The 17587-nt window shown below is 53.0% G+C and overlaps 2 protein-coding genes across 2 annotated transcripts in view; one reads left to right on the forward strand and one right to left on the reverse strand.

The window, feature by feature from the left end:
- Positions 1-2649, forward strand: part of EXTL1 (exostosin like glycosyltransferase 1) — a 46912-nt gene extending 44263 nt beyond the window's left edge. The window contains exons 10-11 of the mRNA XM_074934412.1: positions 704-860; positions 2118-2649. Coding sequence (XP_074790513.1) covers positions 704-860; positions 2118-2306 — 346 coding nt within the window. The 3' untranslated portion in view covers positions 2307-2649. The remainder of the gene's footprint in view (positions 1-703; positions 861-2117) is intronic.
- Positions 2650-8450: 5801 nt separating this feature from the next.
- SLC30A2 (solute carrier family 30 member 2) lies at positions 8451-17117 on the reverse strand. The gene is made up of 8 exons (XM_074934278.1): positions 17078-17117; positions 15805-16019; positions 15112-15258; positions 12750-12903; positions 11804-11960; positions 10114-10219; positions 9847-9981; positions 8451-8888 (listed from the first exon to the last, which is right to left on the reverse strand). Exons 2-8 carry the CDS (start codon positions 15977-15979, stop codon positions 8743-8745), a joined length of 1020 nt encoding a protein of 339 aa, XP_074790379.1. The 5' UTR covers positions 15980-16019; positions 17078-17117; the 3' UTR covers positions 8451-8742.
- Positions 17118-17587: the final 470 nt, after the last annotated feature.

Raw genomic sequence — 17587 nt, forward strand, 5'->3', positions numbered from 1 at the left:
GGGTTGGACTAGATGGCCTCCTGAGGTCCCTTCCAACCCTGATATTCTATGATTCTGTGAACCTCCATTTGGACACCAGGACAGGGAGGGAGACCTAGGCCAAGCTTTTGAAAAAGAGGAGGCTAAAGATAGCTCCCTAAATCCATAGGCAGGGACCTGAAGAAGTGGCCGGGATGCAGGGAGTGCTGAGCACCCAGCCCTGTGCATCCAGGAGCGCTTCGACTGGTGCCCGTTTTAGAAAGTCATGGCCTGAGGGTCGAGGGCGGGAGGAGAACGTGGGTCTCCTGCTTTCAGCTCACAAAGAGCAGCCTTCATCCGTGCTACGGATGAAGCTGCCGAGCCAAGTGGCTGGTGCATTAGCCTGAGCGTCCGTGGCTGGGGAAAGTCCTCTGGAACAGAGGAGAGGCGAGGAACACAGAGCGAGGACAGGGCCTGTCTCTTCCCCGGCCTGTGCCGCCACGTGGAAGGAGAGAGCTGCCGGGACTTGCATTGTGGCTGTAGGAGGCCTTTGGCCCATGGGACATGCTCTGGCCACCCCCAGCCTTGGGGAACGGGATGGTCCCTCGGTGGCAAAGCCAAACACAGCGGAAATGTACAAGGAGGTCCAGCAGGCTCATGCTCTTTGAGACACCCCTCCCGTCTCTCCCTCCTCCCCCGCCGCAGATATTATCACAGTCTCTGCCTTGCTCCCCCCCCCCGCCAGGTATTATCACAGCCTCTTCACCAATTACCTGCCTGCCAGCCTGAGGAGCCTGATCGATCAGCTCTCCAACTGTGAAGACATTCTGATGAACTTCCTAGTGTCTGCCGTCACCAAGCTGCCTCCCATCAAAGTGACCCAGAAGAAGCAGCACCAGGAGGTAGGGAGCTGAGAGTGGTGCTTTGGGGCGCCACCAAGACAGGAGCGTATCAGGCATGGGGGACGGGGGGAGCATAGAATCCTCGAAGTGAGGGTCCTCTTGGGCCCCCTCGGACAGTGCGGATGGGTCCTGCTGCCTGGGCCCCGGTGCCCTGCCCTCTTCAGTCCTTAATGACTTAAGCAGCAGAGCTGCCTTGTCCCCGAGGGAAGCCATCCCGCACCCGGGTAGAGCTCACCACTAGGCAATGTTTCCCAATAGCCTAAAACATCCAGGCCTTACCTGCTCAGTGCCATATGCCCAGGGGCCACCCTAAATATTTCCTTTACGTCCTCAGGGCCTAGCCCCTTCCAGCACCCGCAGAGAGCTCGGTCTGCTTCCCACCCAGCCAACTCCCTTCAGAGCCCCCCTCCTGGGGCAGCATAGCTCCGGCCCCCGGGCCTGCGGCCACGTCCAGAGCACAGGGCTGGCGGCAGGCAGGCTGTGTGCATCCTGGAGGAACCAGTCCCAGCTCAGCTCAGAGACTGCTGTGCCCTGTAGGGCAGAGGGAGGGGGAAGGAACTGGAGATGGGCAGTCCCCTCAGGCCAAGACAGCAAAATAAAAGACAGATACTTACCAGATGGGCGGGAGGTGCAGATTGTAACTGTTAGGTGCAAAACGTTCCCCCTAGAGCTGCAGCAGCTTGTTTCTCCCAGATTTAAAGGGCCAGCTCCAGGAAGGGCATTCTGGAAAAGGCTCCTATCAGAGGGCGACCCCACTGGCCACTGCTTCTACTTTCCTCCGGGGCCTGGTCTTAGGCCACATCCCCTACAACGAATAACAGGAGCAGCTGCAACACGGCTCTCCCCAGGGGGTTCATTGCTCTGGGTGGGATCTCTCAGAGAGCTGGGGAGTGCCTGGTTCTCCGGCTTGTTCAGGGCCAACCTGTGATGTAGGTGGAGAAGGGAAAGCTGTGGAAACTCCCAGCTCTCCCTCTGAGCTATCAGCCCCTTAGCTCCTGCACCCCCACTTCTCCTCTCTCGTTGCCTGCGGTTCGCTCGCCCATGTGTTCTGATCACAGTTCTCCGTCTACCTCCTTCTGTGGTTTTGATGGCTTCCCCTCTCCCTCCTTGGGGGCTTACAAATGAGCTATTGGGCCAAATGCCTCTAATTTAGGGTCTGCTCCTCGTCCTGCTGAAATCAATGGCAAAACCACCAGGATAAGTCCCTAAGTCTGTGCAATAGCCCTGAGCACTCTCTTCTCCTCTTGCGCCCCGCAGAGGTCTAAGAGCGCGGCCGTCTCCAGCGGGAACCTGCAATTCTCCCAGCACCAGGACTGCCTCAACCAGTTCGCAGCCTGGTTTGGCTACATGCCACTGGTGCACTCGCAGCTCCGCCTGGACCCCGTGCTGTTCAAGGACCAGGTGTCCGTGCTGCGCAAGAAGTACCGGCACTTAGAGAAACCCTAGCGCCAGGGAGAGCCCAGCGGAGCCCTTGGGAAGCAAAGCTGGAGAGGAGGCAGCCGCTGTGCTGGATGCATTATTCCCATGCTCCTAGGATACCGGACTGAGCTGGGATTCCAGTGCTACAGACTTTAACGTTACTGATCTAGCCGTTGTTACAGGCACGCGAACGGGAATCCCAGTGGGGCCTGGGGCAACATTCCTTGCTTAGACCTCCCTAATGCTGGGCTCTGAGCGGGATACACTCACGTTAACGGTAGCTGGCGAGATACTGGAAGGAATTTCCGTCTTTATTGGGTTTTACCAGTACAAATAAAGGTTTCCAGGGATGCTGGGCGCTTCCATTTCTTGACCTGCCTCTGGAGTCTCAGCTGGGTTTGAATGTATATTCCATTGATTGTCCTGGTGACAGCCACAATCCCTATTTCAACTCACCAGAAATACAGGAGCAGAAATAGGGTCCTGTGGAAGTGCGGGAACACAATCCAGGGATCATCCCTCCCTCTGCTGCCGCTAGGGGTCAGCACCTGTCCGTGATACTCACACTGGGGAGCTGTTGTAATGTTTGCTGCCCTGTTAGGAGTTTGATCTTCCATGAATCCAAACTCATTTAATCTGGAATAGGCATCAAGGGTCTGTTTTATACCCATGCATTGAACAGCTCAGACTCAGCACAAGGCTGAGAATGAAGCCCAGTCATCCTCCCATCAGCAGACAAAACTAGTTATTGTCCTCAGATAAAAATAACCGTGGGTCCAGTCGGATGTGCCTCAGAACAACTATTGTGTCCGGTTCTGGATGTGCCACCAAAGGGCCCAGGGAGAAGTCTAGAAAGCTCCTGTGTCTGCGACTCGCCTTGTCTACCTGTTCTTGCCAACCCACGAGGTCAAAAATCATGAATCAGGCCACCAAAATGACGAGAGATGATTTTTAAGCCCGAGAGGTAAAAAAGTAGTAAATGGTGCATTTTTTTCTTTGCCTTGGGATGATGGAACATTTAGGGGGTCACATTTTTCTAGGTTTTCTCTGCAACCAGGAGAGCTAAAAACATACTTTTTTATTCCCAGTGAAAGCCAAGAGTCTCACATAATCACCTGATTCCAGGAGCTGGGGCTTTAAAACAAACATCAACTATCATGCGATTTCTGATTAAAATCGCTAGGGTTGGCAACAATGGCTCCCAGGCATGTTCTGCTCAACACAGCGGCACTAGTGTAAGGCTCGCGGGGTTAAATCACCTCGCACGGCAATCGTGTGCACTCAAGAGGGACTTTATTGTTCTTCCTGATGGAAACCTAGCTCAGGCTCTCAGCGGGGCAAAGCAATTACCTCCAAGCCTGTATCGTTTCTACGTGTTCCCCTAAAACGCCTCCTAGCAGCGTTCTGTATTAAGCAAAGCCGTGCAATGGGAACCAGGACACCTGGCTTCTACTTCCAGATCTAGCAGGGAAAGCTGTTGAGTAATCAGAGCAGGGAACAGTGAGGCAGAACGCCTGGCTTCTCATCTTAACTCAGGCTCGTTTTGGCCCAAGGTATTCCGGTACCTCACATCGAATCATAGAATCTCAGGGCTGGAAGGGACCTCAGGAGGTCATCTAGTCCAACCCCCTGCTCAGAGCAGGACCAATCCCCAATTTTTGCCCCAGATCCCTAAATGGTCCCCTCAAGGATTGAACTCACAGCGGTAAGTTTAGCAGGCCAATGCTCAAACCACTGAGCTATCCCTCCCGCACATAACTTTGAGGCTTTGGCCTTTGTGACCATGGCAAAGTCACTTAGTGAGCCCTTTTAAAAATATAGGCCTAATTATGGGTGCCCAGCTTGAGACCCCTCAGGCCTGAATCTCACCTTGTGTCGAGCACCCCAAATCCTGTTGAATCTAAGGGGAGCAGCGGGTCCTGCAGCTCAGGCCCTAGTGTTACAAGTTGGGTGCTTGACAAATGGACACCAAGTTAGCAGATGCTTTTGAGAACATAGGCCTTGGCTGCTCTGTGCCTCAGTTTCCCATTGGTAAAAGCTACTTTTCCCTAGCTATACTTCCTTATCTTCAACCACCATTCCAGGGGACATGCTGATGATGGGTTCTGCTCAGAGAGGTATTGTGGGGCCTAACGTTTGATTAGCTAACAGCCAGTTGGCTTTTGGCTCATGCACTAAGCTCCAGAGGTCCCAGGTTCAATCCCACCCACACCCACTGACGACCAGGGTCTATCATGGTTACTTGAGCACAAAGGGTTAGCTCTGTGTGCTTTGGCCTAAGAAGAACTCATGCGGGACCATTGACTCAGCAAGACAGGGCACCGTTGTGCAGAAATTCACGCTGTTAAAGCACTGCAGCAGCTGTTGCCAAAATTCTTGTGGCACTGCTGTGGGGAAGTTCGCAGCAGAGTCATATTGTTCAGTTTCTGAGCTGAACAAAGGCAGCATTATTAGCGATGAAACTGACAACCTGAGCGCTTGCTGAGCAGAACCTGTCAATGGCAGAGAAAGAAAGAAAGGCCAAACGGAAGTCATTAGCTCCTAATTAAACAGCCATAAACATGAATTTGGACCAGCCTCAAACAAGAAGATAAATGAGACACAGCAGCTGCTTTTGAAGCAATGTGCCGAGGAGGCAGTTAGGTTGCTGCCGGGGTCTCCAGAAGTGCTTTGGTTAAGGTTCTCAGGATTATGGGCTCAGAAAATGATGCTTATAAATAAAGCTGGAGCGAGGCTGGATGGAGACAATGAAGTCATAAAGAAATCCCGACGGTGGATTTCCCACTGGAATTTCAGCTGGGGTGATCTGAAGGAAATAGCCGAACATGCTGTGAAAGCTACAGGGCTCCCACAGCATATTTCTGATCATTCAGCCTTTAATTGCTTCCCTATGATACAAATATCTCGCCTTTATCCCTCTCCTGTGCCAGGTTCCGCAAAGGGGAATTGCCTCACCCACCACTGAAATGCAGCCTCCTCTGGGGTGGAATGCAGTGGTAACTGAGCAACACACACCAATGGCACACAAGATTTTGCGGAGGGAAGTGAAGAATACCACTTCCAGCTGAAATTGTTGGCAAGCTTTTAGGGAGGCAGATGCCCAAATTGGAGTTTAGCCAGGGCACGGGGGAGTTAACATCCTGTAATTCTTGTAGAAGGGGTCCAGGACTGTGTAAATAGCTATGAATGGTCAGGGTGGCTGGCTACCTAGCAAGACAGTGTTGCCTAGTGGAGCTCAGGACTAGGACCAATGATACCTAGGTTCTAGTCCCAGGACAGCTGCTGGGTGATCTTGGGAAGTCATGGTGTCTTGCTGTGCCTCAGTTTCTCCATCTGTAAAATGGGGACAGTAATAGCTCATTCATAACTGATGTGTGTGAAGATTAATTAGTTAATATCAAGTAATTTTCTGTATAAGTGTACTTGTTTTTAAGTCTCCCAGTCAAGTCCTAACCAAGCCCAATCTTCTTAGCTTGGGAAGGCTGCTCAAAATCCACATCTGACACTGACCCATTTGACTTACAAACCTATTAAAACCCTCTGGTGAGGTCAGCCTGACTGTGAGAAATGAATGGAGATTCCTACAGACAGGACCAGATCTTCAGCAGGTGTAAATGGATGGAGCGCCACTGTCTGCAGCGCTGCTAAGCTGATTTACGCCAGCCAGGCCCTTGTGAAGCTACGCTGATTTACTGCAGCTGAGGATCTGGCCCGACAAGGTGAAAGCGGTTTCTTTAGCAGAGTCATTAAGGCCAGGGCTTTCCTTGCCTTCGCTGCTTTGAAAAATGACAGCTCCACCCATCGCCCGAGAGAGCCCTAAAAACGTTCCGAGCAGTCTATAAACAATGGGAAGCCAAGCCCGTCAGGAGTGATTATTTCATAAAGAGGGTGGCTCGTAACCTCCGTGTCGTAAATATCACTCCACCGCGGCTGCATAAATAACCCTGGTTTTATTTCCAAGCCGCACTGTGAGCGGCACCGTAAATAATCCTGGGACAATCATTCATGCAAGGGAGCAGGCCTCGTTGCCCATAAAACATGCCTATGGGCACAGGCTCCCTCTCCCTGCGGGGGCTTAGCTCCCTCTAGGCGGTGCTGAGCACCCATAACTCCAAAGATGTCGATGCCCGGCCCGCACTAAATCAATCTGTCACTTGGGCATCAAGGAACTGACCTGATGGATCTTTCTGCCAGCGCCTGCCACTAGCGACTGACCAGAGGCAACCAACCCACTGAGCTGTTCATACCCTTCCTGCCACTGGCTGCAATGCACCTCACTGGCTGCTGCTGGCCTTCATGCGGCACTGCTGTGAGGAAGCTCGCAGCGGAGCCACGTTCAGTTTCTTTGAGCCTAGCAAAAGCAGCGTAGTAGAGATGAGCTGCTGAAAGCGTCCATCATCCCAAAGTCAGTTACCCCACCCCGCCCGCCCCGCTCCGCTCCTCCTTTCCGCTCTGCATGGTCACAGGCAATCTTCATCAACAGGTATGAGCTGTTAAAACCTGGCTGGGCAGGGAGGGGTGGGATAAGGAGTTGTCATAAGCACCAGCGAAGGCAGGATGGGGCCTGACCCCTGAGGTTTGCACCGTTGGGGTTGGCGGGGCTGAAACTGCCCCCTCACCTGCGTGGAGACCCAAACGCACCCGCCTGGCTGTAGCTGGTCTCTCTAGTGCCCCCTGCAGGGCCCACTGGGGTAACGCAGCACCCACTTGTCAGGGCTGTCCTCTCAGGGCGGGTTGACACGGCAATAAAAAACCCACAGCATGGAGTCCTGGAGCCCAGGGCAACTGACTTGGACTGTGGGGCTAGAAATTCCAGCGTAGCCATTCAGGCTGGAGCCTGGACTCAGCAAGAGACCCGCATGGGGTTTCAGAGCCTGGGGTTCCAGCCCAAGCCCAAATGTGATTATGTCCCCCACCCTTTTATTAAGAGCGGGAATTTATTTTTCTGTCTCTCAGTGTTCAGCATTTGAAAAATAATCACTTCCCATCCATCCATCAGGTTTCACTTCCTTAGCATTCGGCTATCGATGCCATTGCTTACCCAGGCAGAGAATCTTGCAGGAAATGCGTAAGGCTGCCAGTTCTGCGTAAGGCCCCCAGCGACTCTCCCTCTGGTAGCGTGTGCAAATGACTGATGGGTGCAAAAAATGGGGAAGGGTGCAGAGGCTCGTGAAGCACGCAGGTCTTCCTCATTCAGGGGGAATGGGGCTGCTCGAAATCCTAGCAAGGTCAAAAAGCCAACAGCTGCCTACAGCAGCATCACATGAGCTGGGCTCATGTAGAGCTGGGGGTTGTGTGCACATCTGTCGGCTGGGGGGAAGCAGCAGTGCGGGGACTGGAAGGCTTTTGCTCTCAGCGATGGCTTGCAGACATCTGTCCCTGTTTGCAGTGCTTTCTAGGGGGGCTTTTTAGAGCTGTTGGTTTTGAAGTGGAAGTTTGCAGGGAAAGAAAATGGAGAGGGACAACTGGTTTTGGGGGAAGCAATGTAACTGGGGTCTGGGTTTATTCTGGTGGAGATCATTAGCTATGCCTTAAGGTAGGGCTACACTGAAATTAACGACCTGTAACAGGGCTGCTGGCTGGCCCTTGTCAGCTGACTTGGGCTCACAGGGCTTGGGCTAAAAAGTGCAGTTAAAATTAAGTAAAATTGTGTTTTTAGTGGAGTGAAAAACAATTGACTAAAATAGAGTGGGTAATGGCAGTAACAGTGCCTGTTACAGAAAGTAAGCAGATTTTATTTATCTCTACTAAAGAGAGTGTACAAAGTATACACGTGTGTTTCTGATATCTACGTTAAGGCTCCAAAACTGATACCTGAAGGCTTGGGAATGGGAATATCTTGCTGTATTATCTCCTGATTGTTCTAAACTTACATATACACTTAAAATATGGCTTTAGGTGGTGTTTGTATATATATGTTTTTCTTTCTTTATATAGGAATTAGATACAGTGTTCCCGTCAGCTAATTTCTAAGTTGTTAGTGGCAAAAAACCTAGAGTTCTCAGGTGCCTATGTTGCACCGCCCCCAAAATGTGAAATGGCGCCCCTGGATCAGACTAGACGTTCCCGCTGCTCCTACGGCAAACCAAGCAGACGAGAGCACGCTGAAGAGTGCACGGCTCTCTCACACAGAGCATGAAGCCAGAGGGACAGAATCGTTTGATCTGCTTTATTTTCAGAATATTAAAAGTGATGCTCCCTGTTTGGGATGGGATGAAAGTGAAATAAAAAAAGAAAAGAAAAGAAAATGTTACTGTCTCTCAAACACAGCGCAGGAGAGAACACGGTCATATCACCTCATCCCAATGCCCCAGGGACTGGCACCCTGCTGCCTCCGAACGGGCACTTGACCACAGCGTGTCCTTGTTCGGGGAGGCGGCAAAGGATCTCTGAGGTCGCAGCGTTTCCAGGACTGTTGGTCCACAGTCAGTCACCGATTCCTCCGCCCCGTGCAGAGAGGCGCTCAGTCGGAGGGGCTCTGGCACTCCTGGCAGTCTCTCATGTCCTCAGAGTAGTTCTCGATCTGGATGGTGGTGGTGTGGAAGTTGAACGCCCCTTGCAGTTGGGAACTAGCCTCCTTCAAGATTGTCTGTGCGTCGGTGTTTTCATCTGGAACGAACACAAGCATGGAAGCTGGAGAGGTCACGTAATGGGGTAAAAACTTGGCCTTTGAGCCTACCAGGGTGCACTACATCCATAGACCCAGATAGAGCTATCGTCTCGCCAACAGATACCAGTGCTCCAGCTCAGTCACAAGTGCCAGGAATCGCTGGATGAAAGGCTAGCTGCTGCATCATACAGGGGGTCAGAGGAGAGGACCACCATGGTCCCTTCTGGCTTTAAACAAAAATAAAGAAAGCTAAAAGTGATTTTTTTCAGGACACAGTCACTATCTGGAGTCCAGTCGGGTCTGCCTAGACCAATCAGTTTGCAGGATCAGGGTCTTAAACTGTATAATCTGGGGGGTACAGGGAATCACATTCTCTTATCTAAGCGAGACCTATGCAAAACCCAGCCAAACCACAAAGGTCTCTTGGTATGGAAACTTGTGCAAAGCCACCAAAAAAGAAAAAAAACAAAAAAAAGGGCCCCAATTTTGTACTAAAGGATCATGAGCTTCTGGGTGAACCTAAGCAGAGCTCTGAGCTGGACGCAAAACCAGGCAAAGCTGGTGCAGCATCGAGGAATCTCCCATGATCCTCCACGTCCAACAGCTTTTCTGCCAAGAGCACTTGACGCCTCCAAAGCGGATCTTCTTGGAGCACGCTGCTCTACCCCCAGGGTCCGATCCAATGCCACTGAAGCGACGGGAGCACTTCTACCAGGTCCTAAATGTGTGCCGTGTTGCTGTGGCCAGGTTGGTTCCAGGATGTTAGACAGACAAATGGCTGAAGTGGCATCTTTTACTGGACCAACTCCTGCTGGTGAAAGAGACGAGCCTTCGAGCTGACACAGACCTGAAGAAGAGCTCGAAGGCTCGTCTCTTTCACCAGCAGGAGTTGGTCCAGTAAAAGATATTCCCTCCCCCACCTTGTCTCTCTAATCGGCAGGCAGGGTAGATACTTACTGATAGCTATATGGACTGACAGCACTGGGTGCGAGACAGTCAGGGCCCAGATGTGGAGGCTGTGAAGGGCTTTCACACCATTGATGGACAGCAAGATCTCCTTCACGTTGTTGAAGTCCACCCCTTTTGGGGTACCTTCAAGACAGCAAGAAGCACACAGGGTCAGAGCCCCACATCAGCCGGAAAGGGAGGTACCCTGTAACCCACAGGAGAACATACCACAGGGGCAGGACCGGGTTAACTACCCTGCTCTGTGAAGCTCCTTACCTTCCATCAGCACAAGGACGACATCCCGGAGGATGGTGAGTGTGGTTCCAAGGACCAGGATTGAGAACAGGAAGGTACAGATGGGGTCTGCGTATTTGTACTCTGGCTGGTGGGAGGAGGAAAGCGGTTACTCAGTATATTTAATGTAAAGCTCACAAATGCCTCATACTCAAACAATGGCCCTCAGACTCCGCGTAATCTCATTACACAATGCTCAGTGGTTTCCTTCCTGAGCTACTCAGCTTCATGCCAAACGAAAATTCCATTTTTCATCTGCAATTGTACTGTGTGTTGTGACAGCTGAACAGATCACAAGCTAAGCAGAGGTGCAGCCTGGTCACTGCTTGGATGGGAGGCCTCCAGAGAACATCCAGGTGCCAATAATTCAAAATGCTGCACTATTTCCTCTGAGTAAGGGTTTGCTGGTATAGGAAAGAGTCCAGCGGAGGGCAACAAAAATGATTACGGGGCTGGAGCACATGACTTATGAGGAGAGGGAACTGGGATTATTTAGTCTGCAGAAGAGAGGAATGAGGGGGGATTTGATAGCTGCTTTCAACTACCTGCAAGGGGGTTCCAAAGAGGAGGGATCTAGACTGTTCTCATTGGTACCAGATGACAGAACAAGGAGCAATGGTCTCAAGTTGCAGTGGGGACGGTTTAGGTTGGATATGGAGGAAAAACTTTCACTAGGAGGGTGGTGAAACGCTGGAATGGGTTAGCTAGGGAGGTGGTGGAATCTCCTTCCTTAGAGGTTTTTAAGGTCAGGCTTGACAAAGCCCTGGCTGGGATGATTTAGTTGGGGATTGGTCCTGCTTTGAGCAGGGGATTGGACTAGATGACCTCCTGAGGTCCCTTCCAACCCTGATATTCTATGATTCTAGTGTAGAAGCAATTTATAGTGTCAAAAAAGTGCATAAGAGATCCTGACACAAGCACTTTTTTGGCAGCATAATTGTACATGTGAAACTCTGAGCAGTGTAGTAACGTTGCAAATAAAATCACATCCCTTAGCGACATTACTATGCAGACAAAAATTTTCAGTATAGACCTGGCCTGAGTGTGGACCCCAATGCCCCAGCGTAGCATCACCGGACCTCCTGCCTCCTTGCTGAAGAGAAGAGAAGCAGAGATCCTGACCATGTGTGGACAATAAGGATCATATAGCACAGAGCTGAGGCATCAGTGTCTCCGCTAAGTTCCAACTTGGATAGCTGCATCCCTGCATTCCCCTGAAGTTTCAAGTTCACACAGAATTCCTCAATTCCTATCCTACATGGTTGTGCACTGCTGCTAGGCAGCTGCTGCATGCCATTCCAGAGGTGGCTGCATTTCTGTGGTGGGTGAAGTAAGTGAAATGCAATTGAAAAAAAAAATTCATATATAATCTGTGTTCTGCCACTAACTTCCTCTGTGTCCTTGGGCAAGGCATTCGGGGAAACTAAGGCAGAGAGGTTAAGTGACTTTCTCAAGGACCGAGAAGGAATTACCAGCAGAGCAAAGATAAGAACTCAAGAGTTCCTGGCTCCCAGTCCTGTGCTCAGACCACACCTCTTCCTTCCTCCACCTGGGACAGCACGCTTCATGCTCCAGCTTCCATGCCACAACAAATGAAAGATCCCTCGTACATCGCGCAGTGGGGAGTTTCCAGCCCTCTGTGCTCAGACACTCTTAGCAACAGAGCCCGTACCTTGAAATATATGATGTATGCAGCTACCAGGATGCCAACGCTCTGCAGCAGGTCCCCGACCACATGGATAAAGGCGGCCTGGACGCTGGTGTTCCCCTGCTTGCTGTGCCCATGGTGGCTGTGCCCATGACCTGACTGGTGAAGAGCGACTCCCATTCTGCAGGGAAAGACGGAGTAGCAAGGTCACTGAGCGTGGCACCTCAGCCCACGGCCTCCTCCCATGCCTTCTGCACCAGTCGAGACAAGCCCTGCCTGCAGAGGGGCAAAGCCACCTCCCCTCCATCTCCCCGTGCAGGGTGCAGTGCGAGGTTCCACCCTGCTCTCGCTGCCAGCTTCCAACCCAGACTGCAACGTACGGCGCTAACCACAGACGCTCTGGCCTGCATCACTCTGGCTCAGTAACAGAGGGCCTGGAACCCTGACACAGAGGGAGGCGCAGATCCTCAATCCTATGCCCCACTGCTTGGGTTAACAGAACCCCAGTCTGGTAGTTCCCAGTAGAGGCCGAGGAGACAGCTGAGAACCCCGCAGCCCCCTTGGTGCCCTGGATTCTAGTGCGAGCCGCGTGCAGCGGACACTAGCTCCAGGGAGCGGGGGGGTGGGAAGGAGGGGAGAGGAGCACAGAGCCCTTCACAGCCACTTCCAAACTCACTTGCAAAATCCCTGCTGGCATTCTACCAACCAAGGGCCTGCCCCTGCTCCCAGTGGAAATCAACGGCCAGACTCTCAGGGGCTTCCAACGGGAGCAGGATCGGGCCTCGGGAGACCGCTAATCCCCGGATTAATCGCCTGTTTGGACGGGCAGGCCTTTCGGATTGGCCAGAAGAAACATTCCAGTGTGAGGGATTAACCTTTGCAATTTGACCAGCAATGAATGACCCTTCCCGCCCCATCGCCTTGGAGTGTTCTCAGAGGAGCTAAGAGCCAGTGACTCGGCCAGACGTACATGATATTCACCGCCACAGCACAGGCGGAGGTGATGAGCATGGCGTCCCCTTCGATCTCGTAGTTGTTTGAGAGCAGACGCTCCGCGGCCAGATAAACCAAGACTCCGGTCACCACCCAGATCGACAGCACTGAGACCAGAGCCCCCAGGATCTCTGCAGAGACAGCCCGGCACACGCAGGGTTAGAGAGCAAGAAACACACAGCAAATCTTCCTCCAGACACCCAGCACTCGCCACCCTGCGGGACAGCGGCCACGGAGCCTCATGCAGGGACTTCTTGGCTTCACGGCTGCCTCCCCAGGGCTGCACAGAATCCCAGATTCCCCCAGCGCCAGGGACTGAGAGTGCGGTCTGTGGTGAGCCACTTCCGCTGGCCTTATGCAGCTCCTGCACCAGGGGAAATTGCAACTCCTTTATGGTCCATATACAGCACCGGAGCAGCATATAGGGGCTGGAGCTGGGAGGGGGGTGTGCAGAATTGACCCCTAAAGGCTGGTTTACATGGGGAAATATACTACATAAAACTCTAGCAGAATAACGATTCTTCCACTCTAGCTATACTGGTCAATTTCCCCAGGTGGACTAGTCCTAATTATGTTTAACAATTCTAAGTCACCCCCTCATTGTTAGTTGCTTCTGATCCACACCTTTCCTCCAGCCCCTCGGCTCGTCAATCATGCCACCTTACCCTCCCCTTGTGCCCCCCTCTGAAACATAGCTGACGTGTCCTCTCTGAATTCAGCTCTCTGGGCACAAGTTGCACCTCTGTACTCTCCCAGTCTAGTTAAAGCTACACAACCCCGTCTAGTGTGGATGCAGTGACGCTGGTATAAAGGTGCGTACCCCTGTATCATTTATACCTGTAAGGGAAGGGGCATAAGCTATACCAGAACAAGGTCTGATCTACACAGATTTTGTACCAGTTTATTTCACTCCGAAGTGTAATTTTTTAAACCTAGTTACTCTGGTACAGCTGCTGGTGTGGATGCAGTTATACCTTCCCATATGGAAATGAGCTATTTATTAGATAAGCACCTTTATACGGGTAAAACCGCATCCATACTAAGCGGATACCATTTTAACTATCCCAGGATGGGTAAAGCAATACACCCTTTGAGTTTAGACAGGGCCCAATGGACCTTTACCCCAAGAGAGCTACGTGTGTGCTCAGAGCGGTACAGATGTAACTATTTCAGTTAAATGCCGCCTCCCCGCACTGAAATCATGGTAGCCTATTTGATATGATAGCCTGTAAACATCTACTTACAGACCAGGCCTCAGTCTGCAAGTCTGGTGGTCCGGCACTTTCCACAGCACTAGCTCAAAGTTAGGAAAAAATTAATGACCTCAAGATGACGACAGCAGAGAAACACCGTGGAGATGGCCGGGACTGGAGAGGGGAGAAGGGGACTGGGTGCCTCACAAATGCCAGACGGAGGGACAGACAAAGGGAGCCTGGCAATGGGAATGCTAACAGACCTTTAACAACTGCAGCACTAAAGAGCCTCTGTAAGAATGTAGAGAGCAAAGGCAGTTGGCGGTTTCCCCGCCCTTGGACAGATAGTGGGCTGAAATAAATCTACCCAGCACGTGGGCTTTCAGCTGCTGCATTTCGCAGGAGGCTCTCCTTGGTGTCAGCAAAGCTGTTCCCCTGGTTAGAACTGCAGCTAAGTGATGAGTTAACTCTCGGGTTGTCCTCAGATGGAAGTTAATAGGGGTGGCCCTTAAAGGAAGGAGGGAATTACTGTACCCAAATATCAGGTCAGAACAAGGAAAGGGGAACATCCCATTCCAGCAGGAGTGCCACGGGGCTGGTTACGACTGGACCCAACATGATGGGGAAGTACTTGCTGCCAGAAGGGCCCAGTGGCTCAGCATGGGTGTTTGCTGGGGTAGGGTCCCACAGGGGTAACTAATGATCTTAGAGCCAGAGGTGCCAACGATCCTGGAACAATGGATCCACAGGGGCAGTAAAAAGGGACAATAACAAGGCTCACCTGCTCGGGGGAGTTGGGTTAGCAAACAGCTTGCACCCAGATTTCTGCGATCCCCCCTGTGCATTCAGGTGTGTGCTCCGCAGGGTTGGGTCTGTTGGATCCCAGTTCTTAGCCTGCACTGGCCAGATGGGACTTGTGTGGGATCTGGACATCTTCCCCATCCCCCACTGCTCTGCAAGTGTCCCTCCCTCCCCTCTCCATTCAAGAGCCTTTGCAAACCCCACACCAAGGAAACTCCCTTCCTTTCAGATAAACCCAGCAGCAGAAAGGAGCATTGTTAGATGTCACCACACCCAGTGTTGTTCTTCCATTGAGCACCTGGGCTTCATATCCTGCCCTGCAGGGGAATACACTCAGCAAGTTACCTGCTCGGTGCCAGCCAAAGTTCATTGTTTTGGTAGCCGGCCGCGAGGCCATCCACAGGGAAAACAGACTGATCATCATGCTGGCGAAGTCCGTCAGCAGGTGGGCTGCGTCTGTCATGATGGCCAGGCTGTGGGACAGGTATCCCCCTGAAGTCATGGAGGAGAAAGAATGAGTCAGTGAAAGGATGGAAGCCCCCAGGAGCACCAGTACTGCCCCTATGCCCGTCACAGATGGGGCACGCGACCAGTGCCGAGGAAACCCTGAAGAAAGATCAGAGTCCATGTGATGGCGGGCTCCCGAGACCAGAGGGGCTCCTGGTTATAACCAGAGCCTGCTGCAAAATACTCATCTGGGTTTTCATTGTGTCTGCCACTTTAACCCAGGGCCCCTATGGCAGTTTTTGTCACCAGTTTCAATGGGCTTAAGATCAGGGCCCTAAGGTTTGATCCTACCAAGTGCCCACCTTGCCGGATGAAGCCCTTACCCAGATACACAATTATATTTTTGGGATTAGCTGTTTGAACAATGAAATGCAACCACTTCTAGGGCAGACCGTGGCAGCTGTTTAATAGCCACACATAATAGTTTAGGGAGGAGGTGGAGACAAATCTCTTGTCCAATCTAGCTGTTCCAGCATCTTGGCTCTTACCAGCCAAGGAAGCCATACAACATAGGCTACTTTGGCGTCTTACCTACGACTTCTCCTGTCATGAAGACCAGGCAGATCACAGATGCGATGTAGAGTTTCCTTCGAGCCCGCTGCTTTTCGGAATCGTAGTGGCTGCCAGCAGCCCAGTTGGAATGACAATGCTGGTTCCCCGGGAGGCCGAGCTCGATGGAGGACGTGTCTGGAATGTACTTGAGCATGGAATTATGAAAGTTCTTCTCGGAGATGCTCAGATAGGACCTGAATGACAGAGAGTCACCGTTACTGACCACTTTTGGGAACTGCTGGCTGAGAAACTCGGGGAGAGGGTCTGAAAGGGGGAAGGAGATTTCCAATTGAAATTAAAATGATGCCCCTTTGTGCCCAAGGCCCTTCCCTTCCCACCCCCCAAAGGAAATGTGCCCCAGGGTTTTCAAGAGAAGCTAGGGATTTTTGGGTGCCCACCTTGAGACGCCCAATTCTCAGACAGTGCTGGAGCACTCACCCTCTGAAAGACAGACCCCTTGGTGGCATCTCATTCTGGGCACCCTAAAAATCACCAGTCACTCATGAAAGCCCTGGCCCGAGCCTAGCTAGTCTCCCCTGCTTGAAAACTCCCCTCCCTCCAGGGAGGACTGGAAGCTCTAAAGCAGGAGATTCCCTACCCCTTCCTTCTTCCACCCGTCACTCATTCCCTGTCAGGCAAGCCCTCCTTCCCCCCCCCCCCCAACACTAAAGGAACCAGTTATTCCAGCTGTAGCCCCCATTTCCAAGTTCCTCCCAATAAGGGGCAGCAGATGGAGACAGTGGATTGGTTTGGTCCCCCAGACTAAATTACTGGGGGGCCCTTCTGTGCCAGAGACACCCTCTCCCCCCAAAAGGGCAGAGAGACACCAGAGCCAGGGAACCTGTTGAGCCAGAAGCAGGTGCCCTGGAACCCAGATCCTCAAAGCTAGGTAAGTGCCGAATGCCCATTGGCACTGATGGGAGCTGGGCACCTAAATACCTTCGGGGACCTGGGCCTGGCAGCCTGGAATGGGGGAGAGGAGGCTGCAGCCAGGCTGGGCTCTCTCCCTGGGGTCCCACAGTGCAGGGGGGAGACAGGCCAGCCTGGGGAGCTGCAGAGCTGGGCTGGGGGAAGCACTGGGATCCCCTGCAAGAGATGGGGGAGACACAAGGGACAGTGTAGGGGGAGGGTGCTATGGGGGAAGGAAGGGGGGGGACTGGGGTTTGTTACTGGGAGGAGGATCAGAAGGGAGGGGGGGTTACACGATTGCCCCATGGAGGGGGTAACTGAAGGGGGAGAAATCGCCTCTCACCTGGCTCCGGGCTCCTCCAGCAGGTGCCGCTTCTCCTCCCCGTCCCTTTGCGCCATCCTCACCTGCCGGGGCGCGCTCGGCTCGGGCTCTCCGCGAGGGTCCCCCTGCTCCAGCCACACCCACCGGGCTCGCAGCTGCCTCTTTATCTGGCCCCTGCCGCGGCCCGTGTGAAGCGCCGGGGACTCGTGTGCAAAGGGCCCGGCGGGGGCGGCGAGCTCCGGCCAGGCCGGCTGCAAACTTTGCAGAGCTGCCTCCCTCCCCGGGGGCCGGGCACCCCGGCAGCCCGCCCGGCGGGGAGCCGAGAGAACCCCCGGCTGGCCACTCCCGTGCGCTCCGCAGGGCGCATTGCACCTGGAGAAGCTGCGCGCCTCCCCCCGGGGCAGCCAGGGGCTTCACCCCGCGGGGCCCAGCCCTGCCTGGGGGAGGGGGTCTGGCCATGCACCCCCTTGGCATGCTCCAGCTCCGAGTCGCCCCCTTCTCGGAGGGCGGGCTCGGGAATGAGAAGGCAGT

Source organism: Natator depressus, chromosome 19, assembly GCF_965152275.1.
Source record: "Natator depressus isolate rNatDep1 chromosome 19, rNatDep2.hap1, whole genome shotgun sequence".
In the NCBI taxonomy this organism is placed as follows: domain Eukaryota; kingdom Metazoa; phylum Chordata; order Testudines; family Cheloniidae; genus Natator; species Natator depressus.

Excerpts from the sequence above, each read along its gene's own strand:
- SLC30A2 (XM_074934278.1), bottom strand. The coding sequence starts at position 15,979 with ATGCTCAAGTACATTCCAGACACGTCCTCCATCGAGCTCGGCCTCCCG. Across the intron at positions 12,904-15,111 it reads CTTTGGCTGGCACCGAGCAG|AGATCCTGGGGGCTCTGGTC; the intron begins GTAACTTGCTGA and ends CTGTCTCTGCAG. Across the intron at positions 10,220-11,803 it reads CATACATCATATATTTCAAG|CCAGAGTACAAATACGCAGA; the intron begins GTACGGGCTCTG and ends TCCTCCCACCAG.